This window comes from Coccomyxa subellipsoidea (genome assembly GCF_000258705.1).
Source record: "Coccomyxa subellipsoidea C-169, whole genome shotgun sequence".
Lineage (NCBI taxonomy): Eukaryota > Viridiplantae > Chlorophyta > Trebouxiophyceae > Coccomyxaceae > Coccomyxa > Coccomyxa subellipsoidea.
In genome coordinates this window covers 885,378-902,958 of record NW_005178033.1, presented here as the reverse complement: position 1 = coordinate 902,958, position 17,581 = coordinate 885,378, and the positions used below count along the sequence as shown (strand labels likewise).

Sequence of the window (17,581 nt, the reverse complement as noted above, 5' to 3'; positions counted from 1 at the left end):
AAATCTATTGCAAATCGGGCTTTGCAACGACGCAAAGCCCTCTTATCCATCAGAGGCTGCCAGTTGTGCAGAGCATTAGCTGCAAAGCAGCCAGTCAACTACCGTGGGATCTGAGCTGCCCTGCACTTCTCTGACAAATGGCAATGTCTGGTGTTCATTCCTTAAATAAAACAAAGTCACAAAAGATACCCCCAAGGGATTTCACTGAACATCAGTGGCTTTCCGAAAGGTGGTCTCGACACAAGATCAACTTGCAGCGAAAAGCCTCACACAGTAAGGTTTGAGGTTAGCACCAGGGAAGGTCCAGGCTCTCTTCCTATTTTGCTTAGGTATTCAGTTTCAGGAAGTCCTCAAGACACAAGCTTCACTCTGCAGGCTGGCTGCAGCATGCATCGGCACGGAGCCTATTCAGGTTCATGCGTTTCTGTAGTAAGACTCCCTGCAAAGCTGTTGCTTGCTTGCTAATCTTCACAGAGAATTGGCAAAATCTATGCTATGGTCACAATCGAGAAGAACAAGGTGGGTTCAAATGGCATATCTCTGACTTAGTCAGTTTCACCCTTGGCAGATGCGAAACAATGATACGTTTCATACTGCTGCAAAATCGGGCTGGCAAGACGCGCCTTGCGAAGTACTATGTTCCCCTTGATGACAGCGAGAAGCGCAATCTGGAGTACGACGTGCACCGTCTCATAGCAACAAGAGATGCTAAGTTCACCAACTTTGTTGAGGTGAGCCATGAGCTCAAGAATTGTTTCTTGTAGGAGAATATGGCATTAAATGAGTTCTGTTGCCCTAACTACATTGATCTCTTCAGCCTCGAGGAGAATTGTGAGTCAACGTCGATTTCTAAAGTGATGCTTGATTGTGACTCTTGACTGCTCAGCCAATAAGTAAGAGCTTGCTAAGCCAAGCGGACTGTCTAACTCAAAAATTGGCTCTACTTGCGCAGTTCAAAACGAACAAGGTTATCTACAGGCGGTATGCTGGGCTTTACTTCAGTGTGTGTGTTGACGTGACTGACAACGAGCTGGCGTATCTCGAGTCGATCCACTTGTTTGTGGAGATTCTGGACCATTACTTCAGCAATGTCTGCGAGCTGGATCTGGTGTTCAATTTTCACAAGGTAATTGTTGTCACACAGATGCTAAATCATCCTATGCCTTCCAGCAGCTTCTTGTTCTAAGTCAACCTGGCTGGGATCTGTGCTAATGTGGCTGAAGAGTTCTGATATTGTTTTGGCAGCCTTGCCGGGCTAACCACCTGCTGGCATGTGCAGGTGTACTTGATCCTCGATGAATTTATTATGGGTGGCGAGATTCAGGAAACGAGCAAAAAGGTGTGAACTTTTATCTCTCAAGAGTCTCACCTCGTAATGACACTGATCCTGAACATGAATTGCAGGATCTCTTGCGCAGCACCAATGCAGCAGGACTGTAAGTGATCACACAGTGAGCATGGGCTCTGTATCTGGGTTTGCAGGTGATTTTGGAGCGGTTGGCAGAGCTTGACAGGATAGAGACCTGATAGCAACAGGCGGAGGACTGCAATATTTTGCTTCAAACTTTCAATGAACGTGATACTGTCGGTATCAATCCCACATGGCATAGGCCAGAGTCGGTAGCACGATAGCATGGGCATTGTGGATGCCTTCAGGAGCATGGACTGTTGTGGCAAAATGTTGTGAAAGGCAGTAAGGAACATACGTAAGAGTCAACATAGTGAAATGCATTTTCCACTCCAGCGAGGCAAAGGCAATGCAATCTAATGGATTCCTCCCCACAGATCTCAAACAATGCATGATATAATGGTGCTGTCAGCAATAAACGCAGTTAATTGGATTAAACTCTGCAGCTGCAGTGATGATCCTGACACTCACAAGTACTACATATGTCTCTTACGCGAAAAACTGATGTGCAAGCGTCCGTAAGACGACATTGAGCACTCACAGGCTGTGCTATGAATCACATTTGAGATCGTAGAATTTCAAACATCTGCAATGCTGTACAGAAAACCATGATGGCAACATCTACTACATCATGTCATAGCATGATGCTGTTTACTATAGAGTCAAACGCACTAGTACAAAGCAAGGTAACAATCTAGACTCTCATCTTCCTTGAACGCTCTATAAACACTTCTCGTCACATATTCCAACTTGTGCTCAAGGTGATCCGGAATCTTTTCCTTAACAACGCCTTGTACTACAGAAGCTTGGCAGCAGCACAACTGTGGTCTCTGAGCTTGATTCTGATCATTGTAATCTCATTGGGAAACATCAGCATCATATCCTGCTGGGCAACACGAAATGAAGGCAACACAGGAAAAAATTTACTCTCATCCTTGTAACCTCATGCAGGCATCTGGAGGCTCTTGCACGGATGGTGGTCACCAAGTCCAGTCAATTTGAAGGCTTTGAAGACCCCTCTCAGGCAGTGACAGACCTGGGCAGGGCATGCATCCACATGCCATCGCGCTGGGCCACTGTGATGCGTGCCATCTCTGAGGCAATCACCCCCTCCGGTCCCCCCATCTGGCAACACATGCAAGCCTCAGCCCCTGCTACTGTCCACGCATGCAAGCATGCGCCCACCGCCAATGCTTGCAGGCCACACAGCACCAAGGTAGTCCCATATAGAGACCACCAGGAAGAGGGATATGGTTATTGGTTGAGCAGCAGTATATTGAAAGAGAGCTCCAACCTTGCATTGATTGTCACGTGTCAAATCAATTTAGAAGAACCATGCCTCCATACAAGCACACATGAGGGTGAGCTGTGCAGCGCACCCTGTCTGCCAGGCGGAAGGAGAAGTGCGAGAGGAGGAGCGCCGTTGCAGCAGTGTAGTTCATCTTGGCCAGCGACTGGCCCACGCAGGCCCTCATGCCCTCCCCAAAGGGCATGTACTTCTTGAAGCGCGGCGGCGCTCCGTCCTCAAACTTGCGCGCGGCAGCCGAGCCGGCCTCAGAGTCTGTGGTGGACGGCTGAGGACTCCAGTACTCTGCACTCTCTTCAAGCCACCGCTCCTACATACCACAGGATGCCGTAAGTCCTTCCACTAAGGAATCTCCTTACACAGGGCAAGACACTTGGAGAACCTGCCTGCCCAATGGCGGCTGCTTGCATAGGCTTGCAGATTGCCACATTTAAGTCTGAGATCCAAAACAGTCAGCTTCCGCTTCAGCTGCCTTGAGGCAGGGTTGATGCTGCGCTCACCGGCATGTATGTGTCGGGCTGGGTCCAGAGGGCGGGGCTGGTCTGGAGCGCCTGGAGGGGCACCCAGAGGAGGGTGTTCTTGGGGATGGTGTAGGGGCCCATCTGCATCTGCTCATTCGCCACGCGCGCCACGCCAGCCCCCACCACCGCCATCAGCCGCATCGACTCCTGCATGCATACCCGCTAATCAGTACATGCTGATCCTGCCAGAGGCAAGGTGCGTCTGCAGACAAGCTGCGAGGGTAGGATACGTGGCAGCCTCCACCTGCAGCTCCCAATTTTCCACCATGTGATCCTCATTCGGACATTCAATCAAGCTGCAAAAGCATAGCCGGACGGTGGCAGAGCAAGCAGTGTGGCGCAAAGGAGGATTGGCTACCTTGATAGCTGCGCTGAGGTAGGTGAGCTTGGAGAGGTCAGAGTACTCCATCTGCCTGGGCACCGGCCGCGAGGGGCCGACCAGGAAGCCCAGATCTTCCAGCTCAGTGGTGATCTTTGCTTCCACCTCCGGGTGCTGAGAGATGAGAAACCTGGCCACACATGCACAGGACACTTTCACGGCTGAAAGAGCACTTATTTATTGGAGATCTGCTGAACAACATGCAGGGAATTGTGATGGCAATTGGATGTTAGCAGGGGGCTCACAATGTGTTGGCGATTGTGTGGCCCGTAGTGTCGGTTCCTGCAGGCCAGCAAATTCTCAGTCATCTACTGCCCAAGGTATTATCATTTGTAAAATTTTATGCCCTCGTGTTCACATTTTCAAAGCTTTGACGTAAAGAGACACGCACCACCGATGAACATGACGCTGAATTCTGCATGCAGACGGTCCTGTGAGAGGGGTCGCCCCTCGGAGTCTCGCAGCCGCAGCAGGTGGCCTGCAATGGTGGGATCATCCTTGTCTGGAGTGCCCCTAGCTTGCACCTGCTCATGATGACCATTATCACATCAATTGATTTGTCGAAATTTCTCAACGACCGAACAAAAAGACATGTAATCTGACAGGACAATGGGCGGGTTGCCTGTTCTGGTGACCTGCTGGTGGAACCCACCTCTTCTAGGAGATCCTTTGTGACTCTCTTAAACTTTTTCAGTGCGACATTGCTCTTCTTCACCTCCTGCAACATGAAAGGCTCCACTATGAGCACACACCCGTGCAGGAAAGGCTGCTTTGACAGGCCGGCGATCTTGCCATGCACCAGATACAAGCTTAGAAATCATCCACATCCAAAGGTTGTCCTCACCGGGTCAAAGAACCTATATACTCGCAGAGGATTGGCCATTCGTTTTGATACCTCCTCCAGACCTGCCGAGCAACAACCTTTATTGCTCACGACAGCACAACACCAGATGACTCGCTTGTACAATTTCAGGTGCAGGTGGGGAGATTGCAAAATGCAGCGTTCTTACTTGCAGCCAAGGCTTTGAACACATCTTGCTCAGCAGGCGCGTCCAGGGATGCGAGAGAGTTGAAGGACTTCCCGAATCCTACTTTCCCGATCACCTGCGCGTGACAACCATTATTGCTACTCATGAGGTCTTCTGGTCAGCTGTGTCACTTTCCATTAGTAGACAAAGCTTGGAGGCCTTTGTCTACTAATGGTTAAACTAACTGGAGTTATTCACTTTGATTGTCGGTACGAATCCCACCTCCAGGGCCACGCGCTGAGCTGCATCGTCAATATCGACAGCCTTGTCAGCGCCCCTCTCTTTCAGCACCTGTATCAGCTGATTAGCCGCCTCTACTACATGCCCAAAACCTTGCCTGCAGCACCACACAATTTTTTAGGAATGAACCCCATGCTTCTCCACACGGAGAAGTGGTCTGCAATGCCGGCCATGTCCACATTTGGTGACAAGTGGGCAGGCGCAAATGTCTACCTGATGTTCTGAGGATTGAAGGCAGGCGCAACGCCCTTGCGCACAAGGCGCCAGTAGGGGTCGCCTGTCTTGGCTGACAGCATGTTTGGCTCCCCCGCATTGCTCGTCACCTGTTCAACGATATTACTGTCATTGAATCGGTGCAATTCGCCACTCTTGCGAGTGTAAGCACAGTGTCGCAAGCATATCATCAATGCAATGATCAGTATGCAACTGATGAGCACCAGAAGCTTGCTTTGACACACGTGTGCGGATTTTGAGCAAGACTAGGAGCGCACCACATCAATGTCATGCAGAATCTGGTCCACCGGTCGGTCCAGAACATTAGCATTTGGAGGGTAGAGTGCGCGATCAAAAACAATCGGCACGAGTTCAGGGTCTGAGATCATGAGGACCTGCCAGCACAACATTTGATGCTCAGATAAAAAATGCAGCCACATGCATACTTGAATAATAAAGTGTAGAGAGTAAGGGGTTGGATCAGCACATGGTTGTGCGCCAGACGCATGTAGAATTTATTCCCCAGCTTCTTGGTCATCTCTGAGAGCCACCGATGGTGGTGTGGCTTCTGCAGCTGACCCCCATGGCCCAGAAGCAAGCTGTCCATTGGTGGGGAAGGAAACTGCTTTCTGAGCAATCTTCCAGCTGCCGCCCACCTCAAAGTGCTGACCACGACACTACGAGTGGACAGGAACACCAAAATGAGCGGGGGCACAAAATCGCCTGTTACACTCGCATACTCGCCAGGATAACCCCTCCCAGGTGCCTTTCGCAGCGTCATGATAGCGCAGGATGATTGAAGGCGATCCAATATCTGACAAAGACACGATCAGAACATCATCTCTTGCTCAGCTACTAGGATGCAACCGTCTTACCTGTACAAGAAATGGCTGATGATAACAGTAGAGAGGACAACGAACAGCACGACAGAATATATGACATCATTGGAGGGGGCCTGTTCGCCTCTCCAGACGAACCATTCGCTCTTAAAAGCTAGCATGGTAGAACCTTGGTGCTTAGCTAAAAGAAGCGCAAAAGAAGGGCACGCTTCCTTTGTGACTAACAACTCAATTGATTTCAACAAACAATCTTCATGTGCAATTTACGAAAACGACGATTTTTAGAACTTCCGAAACACCTTCCGGAAGTGGCTCGGCCAGCTGGCTAGCAAATCCACCTCTGCTGCTTCATTATTTGTGTCTTGACGTCTAAACAACATCAATTTTGCATGAAAATTAAAGACCTGATCCCGATCACAGGATCGTGCAAAGAGAAGGCGGTACTAGTTTGCCCTGTCATGGGCGATCCCGATCAGAGATCACATATATCTGGTTCTTGGTAAATTGCAGCAAACGTTTGTCGACTGAGATCAATGGCTTTGGCCAGATCCCTCGTGCGAGCGCAACGACAGTTTGTAAGGACGGTAAGCTGAAGTCTCTGGCAAACTTTCTGAGCCCATGCCTTCTTGAAATAGCAATCCATTGATAGCAATTCTTTTGGTGCTATCAACAGGTATTTACCACCACAAGAGGCTCGTCATCTGTTGTTAGCAAGGGAGGTGAGGCAGAAGGCAAGACATCTATGCATGTGCAGCTCTGTTCCGTTTCTGGAAACAGAATTGCAAAGAAACTTGAGGTGAAAAAGAGTTTCTGACTGCAGCCTACAATGTCACGGAGTTTGACGAAGGGATGCTGGAGTTTCTAGCCTGTCCCCTTAGCAAGACCCCTCTGAGGTGAGTAAAAACTTGCTTGCATGAGTCTCTGCTCTCCTTGCTTTAACTTGGCACGAGCTCTGTGCATGGAATTTCTACCTTAGCAATTCAGTGAGAGGCAATCACGCCAGTCAAAAGTTCACAGGACCTAATCTGCCTTGGACTGCAAGGCATCTCTGACATATCTTGTGACTCAACAGGTGGGATGAGGCTACTTCATCACTCATTTGCGACGAGCTGGGAGTTGCATACCCTGTGAACAATGGGATGCCGAACCTGCGCCCGGCTGATGGGCACGTGATTGAGGCTCAAGACAGGGAGTCCAGCACTAGTCAGCAGCCATGGGGTGACACAGATGCGGTTCCCAAATGAACATAAAGGGTGAAACAAGGCGCTGCACTGATGTTCTAGAATAAAGCTTATAACGGTGCGTGGCACTTCTGCACTACTTTTCAAGAATCAACTGCTGCGCCAATGGCATTGCTGCTGATTGCCGCTTTTGCCCAAGGCGGCCTCACGGGATTCTCCGTCAGGTGTTTTGGATCATCATGACGGGAAAATATCTGATGAGCAGCCCTCAAAATGTTTCCAGCTCAATTACATGTATATGTACATCAATCACTCATTGGCAAGACACTCAAAGTGGATTAAATCAATACAGAAAGACCAGCATTGGCAGCCTAGGCCTTCTAACGACATACTGCTGTACATGCCTTTCTTGTCTTGGCACCCGAGAGGCCAACAATGCGCATGCTACATTAGTGCAAAAGGGTACATAGACCGCAGGATGTTGCAATGTCAAGGATAAATATGCTTCCAACTGCAAAATGCCGATGCAATGCAAGACACCTGTCAAAGAGCTCTCTACCTGACCAGCAGCACCCACCCAGCAGCATTATGCTCATGTATGTGGCAATGTGCCTCTTCAAAACATCTACGAAATTGCACTCAGCCAAAGAGAGCATATGGTACATGAATCAGACAAGCCAACAACACATTAGAAGACTGCACCTCTTGCCAGAAAGCATAGTCCTACATAGGAAGGACCAAGATATCCTACATAGTATGTACCAAAGATACAGGAGCAGATCTGGGGTATAAGCAATGACCCCTGGCACACAGTACCCATTTATGGCATGCACAAGACAGATGTGCAGCACTGCATCACATTGATGCCGGGCAAGGGCCTACAGCTAGAAACCACAAGAATGCGTTTTCTGTTGTACAGCGAGCGTTCAAAAACACCGAGAAACATTCAAATCTGGCCTGCCCGGATCTGATGGCCATTACTGAAGGCAGGGGTGGCCTTGTTGAGGAATCGTGCCACTATGTCGGGTGGCGTGATCTCTGAGCAGTAGTTCCGCAGCTTCTCAGCACCATCCTTGAAGCTGTTCAAGACAAAGTATCGGTTCTGATAGCCATCCTGCATCAAGAAAACATCCAACTTCTGAGCATATTACATACAGGCCAGTTGCACCACACTGAAGCAAGTGCGGCATCAGCACTTCAGGCTGCAAAAGGCAAGCTGAAGCAGGAGTGCCATCACCTTGTAGGACATCTTGGGCTGCTTAGCATGGGGGTCAAATGGCACAAAGTCTGCCTTTCCACTGCGCATGTGCTCCATCTCTCCATAGCTTGACAAGATCCCTGCAGGCCCAGGCGGCAATGCATTATCAAGTCCCAATCCGTCAAACGCTCTCCTTGCAATGCTGCAATTCCTCTTTCAGCAGGCAATTGCGTCCATTTTCAACAGCATTCTCTAATGCCCAAAAGAGGTGCTGACGCTCACCCGCGCCAAAGGCCTTCTTCTCATCACCCTCCATGACGACGCCAAATTCGACGGTGAACCAATACATCTTTGTCAGGTGCCAGATTTGCGAGTCATCTGCGCACAGGGACGCCACGCCGATGCTGTGCACCATGTCGCAGAAGTCCGGGTCTGCCAGCATGGGCACGTGCCCTGCATAAAACCATCAGCATTATCAGGCATAGCAAAAGCAGAATTCAACTGCACAACACTCTTCATGTTCTGCAGCACTGATGAATCTTTGCAGCCATGGATATGCCAGGAGCTCACACGAGCATTCTGCAGAACACTTGAGGTCGTATGAGCAACAACTGGCAGAATCTTGCATCATCAGAGGAAAATGGATAATTCGGCAGAGAGGCTCACCCAAGAGTTCATGGCACACATCGGGCTCCGGTGTGTACATGGGCCGGGATGGATGGCGCATGTACTGTGTTGAGTGGAATGTCTGGAAGGCCAGGCCGTTCAGGAAATCGCGCGGATGCAGCAGCCCTGCAACAGGCCGGATCTGCCATCCGGTCTCACGCCTGAGAACCTGCGACAAGTCCTCTAGCTGTGGCACCTACAAAGCAATGCAGACATGACAAGTCAGTGCCATCATCCGTGAGATTCAGGAAACTCAACAACACCCACCTCAGAAGCAAAGTGATCCTTGGTTTTGTCTGTCGCAGGGCAAAGTATGTGTCAATGCTCTTCATTTTCAAAAAATGGGATGGGGGATGGAGGCATGTTTTTGAGTTGGCAGGCAAATTACGTCATCCTCTCTGAAGTCAAAAAGCGGGTACGAGCGGAGGAATTCCGCACAGGCTCCATCGGGGTAGAGTTCATGCAGCTCGCGCAGCACTGTCCGCCAGACACGCAACTCCTCTGGCGTGTATTCCAGTCGCGGAATGGGATCTCCCCTGTACATTCCATACGACAACACAATTAATGTCGGAAACTAGCTGGGAAACGGAAAATCATCAAGAGCTGATGCAGCCTGACACAAAGGAGGGACCAGGCTATGTCACTCACACTCTGTGTCTGCGAGCAATATTTGCAATTGCCATCCTTCTGTCTTTGTATGCCTGGTCCCTGAAGCCTGGGTGGTCCTCTGCCAAATCTGCTCCGAATCCAAGAATCTTCCCATTGTCCACTTCTTCCAGGCTCTGGGGTACTCGTCTTCTCTCTACCTGGAGCTTTGGTTCTGGTGCAGCTGCCGTTGTGCCTGCAGTACTGAAATGTTTCAGGTACTATAGATTGTTTGCCTCAAAGTCATCGCCGTGAAAATGCGCATATCGCACTGATACGAGTTAGTAGGGAAGCTATCTGACTGTACACATGGTCCTTGCTGACTTAGCAAACCTTTAGAAGGTTCCAAAATGCTTATATCACGAGCAATGATGGAAGATGACTTACCATCCTTGAAGCTGCATGGCACCAAGCAAAGTCCTCTTGTGCGGTTTGAGTGATTACGTGCTGATGCCAGGAATCGCTGACAACCTGCAAACTGCGAGATTCCCACGCGAGCGCTCCCGTATGAAGGAATTGTGGAACAAGACAGATCCATAGTACGACGCGCTTTTCGTCAAAACTAACTATCTGGGAGCACTTGCTCGTCCTCTAGGCACGCCTGCGGTTTTGACAAACTGGGTGCTCTTGATTCTCGAACGGTGTCCTGGCTGGCTTCGTAGTCAGCAAGATAGTTCTGTCAATGGTTGTGGACGAATGGTTTTATCTTCTACAGAGGTACAGAGAGACTTATTGTCCAAGGAAATTTTGCGCAAGGAAAACGCGCGCAAAGGTACGCTGTGGAGACCGTGGAACGGAGAAGCTGCTGCTGAAGGTTTCCATCAAATGAGGAATGATGCAGGCTATTTGGAGAAGTACGAATTAGAAGCATGTCATCTTCTGGTCCCATACAGGACTGTGGCGCTCAAAGCTGGGTTGTGTGATAATCACCGACTCGATGACTCGGTCACCTGTGTACTACAGTTAGTAACTGTCACCGTGACGGCTGGACATGACAAGCCTTGCTGAGCATGTCACTGGCCACGGTGGCATCCCGCTGCAGGGTACAGCACCTAATCTTTCATGCACTGGAATGTGCACTCCAGCTATCAAACAAGTACCTTCAATGATCCTAGATCTATCACGTTCAACAGTGCACCTGCAGGGCACCTGCTGCCCTGGGCACCAGCTGGGCACATGCCTACGCACTTCGCATGGCATACTGTGTACTACGCTAGACCATATACTTATCAGTGCACATTGTGTATTGCGCATCATTCAGATCAATTGCAGTCAAAGGCTCAGGATTGACTGCTGTTATATCTGCATTGTCTCGGTTCAACTGCTCGCAATGACACAAGTGCCACTGTGGGCAACAGATCCAGTGGATGGATCGACTGAACATCCGTTTTAGAGAGCATTCATTCCACGTGCTCCGCACAGCAACCTTATACATTTGTTCAAGGACAACTACAATGCTGACGCGACACTAGGAGGTCATAGGGCTACCGGGTGACCCCTGCTGCCACCTCTGCCTGTGTTGATTCACAGCCGTCATCAACCTGTACGACATTCAAGTCGACAAGTCAGTTGCATTCCAACCAGGCGAGGTTCATTTGGCAAGCCATGCAGAACTACAAGCACCAGGCAAGATCCATGATTCACAACGAGTTGATGCATCTCCACCAAAGGTCACATAACGTGCCTTACCTCCATAATGATGCCCCATTTCAGCAGCTCACAGCACTGGGATAGAGTTGTAACTTTGATCCCAGGAATACTCAATGCTTCCTGCCTTTCTTCGTCTGTATTGTAACCCCTGCAATCACCATCAGCTAATGAATTGGAGCATCACATGAGCCTGCAAGTCGCTTCACTAAGAATTAGCGAGCACACGCATTCAAGCATCTGGCGATGTCAAGGATAAGACCACCATACCAATCAGCAAGGTACAGCTGGATGTTGGAAAGATCTGCAGCTTTGCGCACAGCTTTCAAAGTCTCCAACCGGTCATCGATAAAGTGGATGCGCGCTCTGCTTTGGCTCACCAAGGGTCGCTGTGCGATGGTCCTGTATGCAGCACAGCTGCATTCAGTAAGTGTCTTTACTCCTTGTCTTCGTCAAGAGGATGTCTGCCCTGAAGTGCACTCACCGCAGGGCCTCAATCTTCTGCTCATCGGGCGGTATGAGCCCAGCAAACAGCCGCGGAGAGGTGGGCTCCATCTCAATCCCCAGCAAGCTCGACATGAGGGAAGACACCCTGTGTGGTGCCTTCGCGGATGCCACATACCAAGGATATGAACAAGACCGCACAGCCTCGTATATGCCTCCATAGAGCTGATTTCGGTGCGTCCACGCATGCTGCAGGCCACATGTATTCAGAGTGAACAAGGCTCAGAAAGTCAAGGTTGCTAAATGGGGCTGCATCAGCGCACAGATTCTGTCAACGATCAGAGCTTGCGCACCCTGTCTCTGATCAGGCTGGCATTGCGATAGCCATCGCTGAATGCTGCAAGGTGGTCGCCATTGACCCCCCATTCTTCCAGCACTTGTGGAAGGAGCGAATCCCATCCTGTGAGGATGCGTTCCTCATTGCTGGGGTCTTCCAACAACATTCGAGCCTGAGCCAAATAGCACATTCAAGAAATTGCTGCAAACACTCTGAGATCGTCTAGCTTTTGTAGCACTTGCACTACTGGGACCACTTCACCTTTCCCAGTTGAGGTCAAGGCAGAAAACGCACCTGAACCGTGGTTTCATACCCTTTGATGAGTACTGATCGCACCCTCGCCAGGCCTTTCAAAACTCGCAATTTCGTCTGCAAATCTACGTCGGCAAATAGCTCTGGCCAGTATCTGACAGCGCAACGATAGCCCGAGTATGAAACCTGCGAACACAGAACAGTCAACATGCTTGCACAGTGATTGGCTAATCAATCCTCAGGGAGACTTTTTGGTGTTCACACATTGAGTTCTATCTCACCTCTGGTTCAGAGTTGCACACGACACCATCAAAATCCAGGACAAATATGTCGGAAGGTTGTGAAGAAGCGGTGATCCTCAAGCTGACTGCTTGTCGTGATCGCACAGATCGCACATCTGCACGTTCACAGAGCGAAGGAGCATTTCTCCCAATAGTTAGAAGACCTGCTGACTGAAATCTGGCTGAATGCAGGTACAGGGGCCCCCACGCAAACCCACGCATGGCCCAGCAATAGACGGAACTATTCGGCAGGCTGCCCACTCCCAATGCGTAGAGGATCTAGCACCTTACATGGCACGTCTGATACACACCTAGCTCAACACACTTTGACTTCACAACATCGCAGCTCGAGAACTTGAACCCTTATTTAGTCACCCTCCCGCTCATTCCGAAACCCCCTCATAAATTGGATTATATATATATTCATTTGATCAAAGCCTCCTACAACAGCCAAAATATTCAGCATTTTTCAAGGACAGTCCAATTCATGAGGGACATCGGGTTCTGAATTCCATCAAGTCTCTTAGCGAGACACCAAATTGGGGCTGAATACCTGGATCAGACCGATCTAGGAACTTGTCACACATATCGCTTGAGCTCTTTTGGGCTTGCCTTTGCATACGGTGATCTGTTGAGCTACAACATCTCAAATGCGGCTGACATACATACTCGTTGCATTGGTGAGTCCTTCACGTATCCACCTGGACGTCTGATGGCACATTGCTTTTGGAGGTGATCCCTTTGTTATGACACTCGAGATGTCAAAGGCTAACAATTTCTGTTCCAGATGCTCTGCACTGCACCCGCATGGGCGGCCATTCAAGGGGAATGTGACTCACGTGGTCTCTACGAAGGCGAGTTTTTCCCAGGAGTTGGGAAGATACCTTATGAGGGCCCAGACTCCACGAACCCGATGGCATTCCATTACTACAACGCTGACGAAGTTATCATGGGAAAGCCCATGAAGGAATGGTGAGCAGACGCTCAGGTTCTCTCTTGGCTTCCAATCCTGGAAATGGCAGCCAGGGAACTGAGAAGCATGTGAGTGCCCCGCAGGCTGCGATTCAGCGTGGCTTTCTGGCACACAATGCGCGGGGATGGCGCCGACCCCTTTGGATCCCCCACCAAGGTGTGGCAGTGCAATCCATATCGCGGGTGTGCTCTACTATCAGGTTGCATGATGTCATTGCAGCTGCCTGCCAGACATATTAAACCGCTTTTCACCTCATGCAGTGGCTATGCAGGTGTGGCCATGGGAAGATGCCAGCCTGGACGACATGGAGCTGGCCTACCGCCGCATGCGCGCCATGTTTGAGTTCCTCGACAAGCTTGGCGTTGACTACTGGTGCTTCCATGACAGGTGCTGCAGTCTGATTATGTTGTGATGACCCTCACATGCCTTATATTGCCACCAAAGACCCTCCTTGCATGTTGTGGCCCCAGCTTTCCAGGCCCCAAATATTGCTGCACAAATGCTGCGCCACCAAGCAATGAGCACAGGGATGGACCTGAGCTTGAGGCTGTCTTGACGGAAGCTTGACGCATCTGCTGCGCAGGGACATAGCCCCGGAGGGCGCCAGCCTGGCAGAGAGCAACGCCATGCTGGACAAGGTGGTGGAACTGGCGGAGCACCTGCAGAAGGAGACCGGCAAGAAGGTGCTGTGGGGCACCGCGCAGCTCTTCAAGCACCCCCGCTTCATGCATGGAGCCGCCACAAGTGTGCCCCACATCCTCCCTGCAGTAGTGGTTGAGAGCATGCATGATGTCAAGTGGCACAAGCTGATTACTCTGCCAGACAGGCACAGATCATTTCTGCATTTATGCATTGCCCTACCCGAGGTCTTGTTCAACTTCAATGATTCATTGCCCCACTGCAGAGTGCAGCCGTGAGGGTCCTCTGAATGAGTCGCAGGCGGAACAGCAATTTTTAATTTGAAATTGTTTCGGGCAGGCCCGAACGCGAGCGTGCATGCGTACGCTGCGGCGCAAGTGAAGGCGGCGATGGATGCGACGCTGCGGCTGGGCGGAGAAAACTATGTGTTCTGGGGCGGCCGCGAGGGCTACCACACCCTCCTCAACACCGACCTCAAGTGTGCAGCCCCTAATCATGCTCACACTCCAATATAGCCCTCATGGTTCTTGATGTATCTACCCTCTTGCAGGTACCTCATAGGAATTGTTCAGACAGGAGCATATTTGATAGGAGCAGGTCTAACGTGGGACACAGGACAGTGTCGGCAATAATGTGAGACGCAGGGCGGGCTGATTGATGGTGGGAGTGCTGCAAAGGGTCAGGGATGGTGTCAGATCGGTGATGGGAGTGGGGTGTATGCAGGCTGGAGCTGGACAATCTGGCGGCCTTCCTGAAGGGTGCCGTTGCGTACAAGAAGAAGATCGGCTTCAAGGGGGCACTGCTGCTTGAACCCAAGCCCCAGGTAACTCTCACATGCACTGTTCAATCCTTCATAAATATTTCCTGCTTGTCAAGTTTGAGACTCGAGCGAGCTTTGCACTTCATATTGCTTCGCAAGCTAGTACTGAGTGGGCTGATGGGAGGGAGGTATGTGAGTGCAGGAGCCAACAAAGCATCAGTACGACTGGGACGCTGCCACAACGATGGGCTTCCTGAACCAGTACGGCCTGTCGGACGAGTTCAAGCTGAACGTTGAGTGCAACCATGCCACCCTGGCCGGCCACTCCTGCGAGCACGAGCTGCAGGTGCACCACTCCACCAACTGCTCACTCCTGCATTCTCCATCCCCTGGTTCCACACTCATAGAAGCGTGCAGCAAAAGCGCCTATTTCTGAAATAGTCCGGCTTGAATTTCTGACACATGCATGTCCATCCCATGCAAGTCCATGCATCTTCAGGCCCCCAGCAACTGCACCATGCATCTCACCAAGAGCCTGCTTCCTTACAATCACAGGCACTTCTTTGCTGTATCGCTGCGTGAGAATGTTTTTTTAAGCTTGAATTAATCTGCAAAATGTTGTCCTCCAGTGCTGATGTGAGTTCTGTGAGCCCGCAGCTGGCGTCGGCGTACGGCAAGCTGGGCAACATCGATGCCAACACGGGCGATGCGCAGACGGGCTGGGACACAGACCAGTTCCTGACAGACCCCAAGGAGGCCACCCTCGTGGCCGCCGTCATCCTCAAGCAGGGCGGCCTTGCGCCAGGTCAGCCGCCAGCTCAGCTCCCCTATTCAGGCTCACCACGCTGCCTTTCAGAGACTCTGCTCAGCTAATGCTTGCAGTACCCTCCTGAGCGGGTGTCGCGTGCTTGCCTGCCCGGCAGCAGCACAAAGTTGTCCCACTGTGCTCTTTCACACTTCTGGGAGCTGGTTCTGGGCAGCTCCTGAAGGTCAACCATTTGTAGAGATATTGACCCTTAATTCCCTTGAACGGGTAATACGCTTCTAAACCCTAAGTCCACCATTGCATTCTCCATGAGAAATTATCACTACAAGGCCCCTTCCCCTAAACCCAACCATCCTGACCCTAAAGGTTGATACCGTAGTAAATGGTTGATCAATAGCGCCCGGGCTGGTCCTGTCAAAACCAGTGACAGGGCATCGTCCAGCAACATGCCAGGAATCATAGTGAGGGCTTAGATGATCAGGCAGGTGTCTGTGGCTGCAGGCGGCATCAACTTCGACGCCAAGCTGCGGCGGGAGAGCACGGACGTGAACGACCTGTTCTACGGCCACATCAGCGGCATGGATGCGCTCGCCAGGGGCCTCAGGAACGCTGCGCAGATGCTCGAGGTGCAGCTCTGACATGGACATTTCAAGGGCAGCGTTTCATGGATACATGCAGTGACTGTGTTGATGGTGTGGCTGTCTGAGAGATTTGAGGCTGAATGCTTGCCTGCTGTGGGGGTGGAACAGGAGGGCATCCTTCCGGGAATGATCAAGGACCGTTACAGCACCTACTCAAAGGGGGTTGGCAAGAAGATCAGGGATGGCAAGGTCAGCCTTTGCTACTACACATGCTTGCAGTTTACCATCACCCAAACTTGCACCGAATTGATAAAGACTCTGCACGCTTGGCTTCTCATGCGGCGGATTGGTGCACTTTAAAGTTTTGGATGTTGTCATGAAGATGCTGTGCTGGTGTGCGCCAGGTGGACTTTGTTGAGCTGGAGAAGGTTGCTCTGGCCAGCGCGGATCCAGCAGAGGATCTGCCGAGTGCGCGGGCCGAGCTGTATGAAATTGTTCTGAGCAGATACATCAGATAGGTTCAGACCGGTCCTGAGTGGCTGGATTTCGGCACAGCCCGTCTTAAATCTGCCTGTCACTAGGGCACTTTGGTGAGCACGAGCCACCTAGGCACAATACTAGCGCTTGGCACAGTCGTATGGTCAGTTCACCGGCGAATTGCCCGGGCCCTCTGATCGTTCTTACAAGAACATGGTGCGATTCAGTATTATGCACATGCATGGCCTGCATGTGCATTTGTCCACTGTAAGCCCGCTGGCCTAGAGGGGCAAACGACACAGGTCTATGTTATCATTTGCCCCAGTCCAAAACCTGCCTGTCAATTGGGCCCTTTATTGGGCATTAGCACGTCCAGCTCTACCAACATCTGCTCTTCGCAAGCTGACAGGCGCTGCCGCATCAAGTCCTCATTCTCCTTCAGCTCGGCGAGCCGTTCCTCGGCAACTTCTGCGGCCTCCACTGCCCGAGCCAGCCGCTTTCGGGTGGGTTTTCCATCCTTTGCTTCTTTGGCAGCAACTTTGGCGGCTGCGCCAGCTGCTGCCTGCTTGGCTGTGCTGATCACTTCTGAGAGCTCAAGGAGAGGGCGCCGCGGCATTTCCATCTCCATCGCGCTAAGTACCCATACCCACTCGACTGCCAGATGGCTTGGCAGGTGTGCCAACACATCGCAAAGGATATGGGCATTGGCAATGACATGGCGCGCATCTCTGGGTCATTTGATAGGTGTCGCGATTTTGTCCACCACAGCGATGTCCAGATGACACCATACACTTTCCTTG

The 17,581-nt window shown here is 51.0% G+C and overlaps 5 protein-coding genes across 5 annotated transcripts; 3 read left to right on the top strand and 2 right to left on the bottom strand.

Annotated features, from left to right (window-relative positions):
- The first annotated feature begins 472 nt into the window (after nucleotides 1–472).
- COCSUDRAFT_24192 (putative clathrin coat assembly protein) lies at nucleotides 473–1,776 on the top strand. Its single transcript, XM_005646751.1, has 4 exons — nucleotides 473–731; nucleotides 953–1,126; nucleotides 1,280–1,339; nucleotides 1,483–1,776. The coding sequence occupies exons 1-4, from the start codon at nucleotides 579–581 to the stop codon at nucleotides 1,525–1,527; spliced, it is 432 nt and encodes a 143-aa protein (XP_005646808.1). The 5' UTR covers nucleotides 473–578; the 3' UTR covers nucleotides 1,528–1,776.
- A 652-nt stretch (nucleotides 1,777–2,428) lies between these two features.
- COCSUDRAFT_42612 (cytochrome P450) lies at nucleotides 2,429–5,702 on the bottom strand (the record flags this gene model as incomplete). The annotated part of the gene is made up of 13 exons (XM_005646750.1): nucleotides 2,429–2,533; nucleotides 2,788–3,024; nucleotides 3,215–3,382; nucleotides 3,594–3,744; nucleotides 3,860–3,896; nucleotides 4,006–4,138; nucleotides 4,267–4,401; nucleotides 4,459–4,520; nucleotides 4,625–4,718; nucleotides 4,865–4,979; nucleotides 5,096–5,205; nucleotides 5,374–5,490; nucleotides 5,583–5,702. The coding sequence occupies 13 exons, from the start codon at nucleotides 5,700–5,702 to the stop codon at nucleotides 2,429–2,431; spliced, it is 1,584 nt and encodes a 527-aa protein (XP_005646807.1).
- A 599-nt stretch (nucleotides 5,703–6,301) lies between these two features.
- Nucleotides 6,302–8,103, top strand: COCSUDRAFT_53747 (hypothetical protein). Its single transcript, XM_005646749.1, has 4 exons — nucleotides 6,302–6,518; nucleotides 6,608–6,653; nucleotides 6,755–6,827; nucleotides 7,007–8,103. The coding sequence occupies exons 1-4, from the start codon at nucleotides 6,468–6,470 to the stop codon at nucleotides 7,176–7,178; spliced, it is 342 nt and encodes a 113-aa protein (XP_005646806.1). The 5' UTR covers nucleotides 6,302–6,467; the 3' UTR covers nucleotides 7,179–8,103.
- On the bottom strand, nucleotides 8,062–9,761 carry COCSUDRAFT_16625 (aromatic amino acid hydroxylase; the record flags this gene model as incomplete). The annotated part of the gene is made up of 6 exons (XM_005646748.1): nucleotides 8,062–8,229; nucleotides 8,353–8,453; nucleotides 8,596–8,766; nucleotides 8,980–9,175; nucleotides 9,368–9,515; nucleotides 9,628–9,761. Coding segments are annotated over 6 exons (918 nt in total), but the record flags the coding sequence as incomplete, so codon positions are not given.
- Nucleotides 9,762–13,038: 3,277 nt separating this feature from the next.
- COCSUDRAFT_53746 (xylose isomerase) lies at nucleotides 13,039–17,113 on the top strand. The gene is made up of 12 exons (XM_005646747.1): nucleotides 13,039–13,265; nucleotides 13,373–13,557; nucleotides 13,642–13,714; nucleotides 13,830–13,945; nucleotides 14,142–14,302; nucleotides 14,537–14,675; nucleotides 14,921–15,020; nucleotides 15,160–15,303; nucleotides 15,615–15,762; nucleotides 16,225–16,349; nucleotides 16,473–16,553; nucleotides 16,709–17,113. The coding sequence occupies exons 1-12, from the start codon at nucleotides 13,236–13,238 to the stop codon at nucleotides 16,820–16,822; spliced, it is 1,416 nt and encodes a 471-aa protein (XP_005646804.1). The 5' UTR covers nucleotides 13,039–13,235; the 3' UTR covers nucleotides 16,823–17,113.
- The last annotated feature ends 468 nt before the right edge of the window (nucleotides 17,114–17,581 follow it).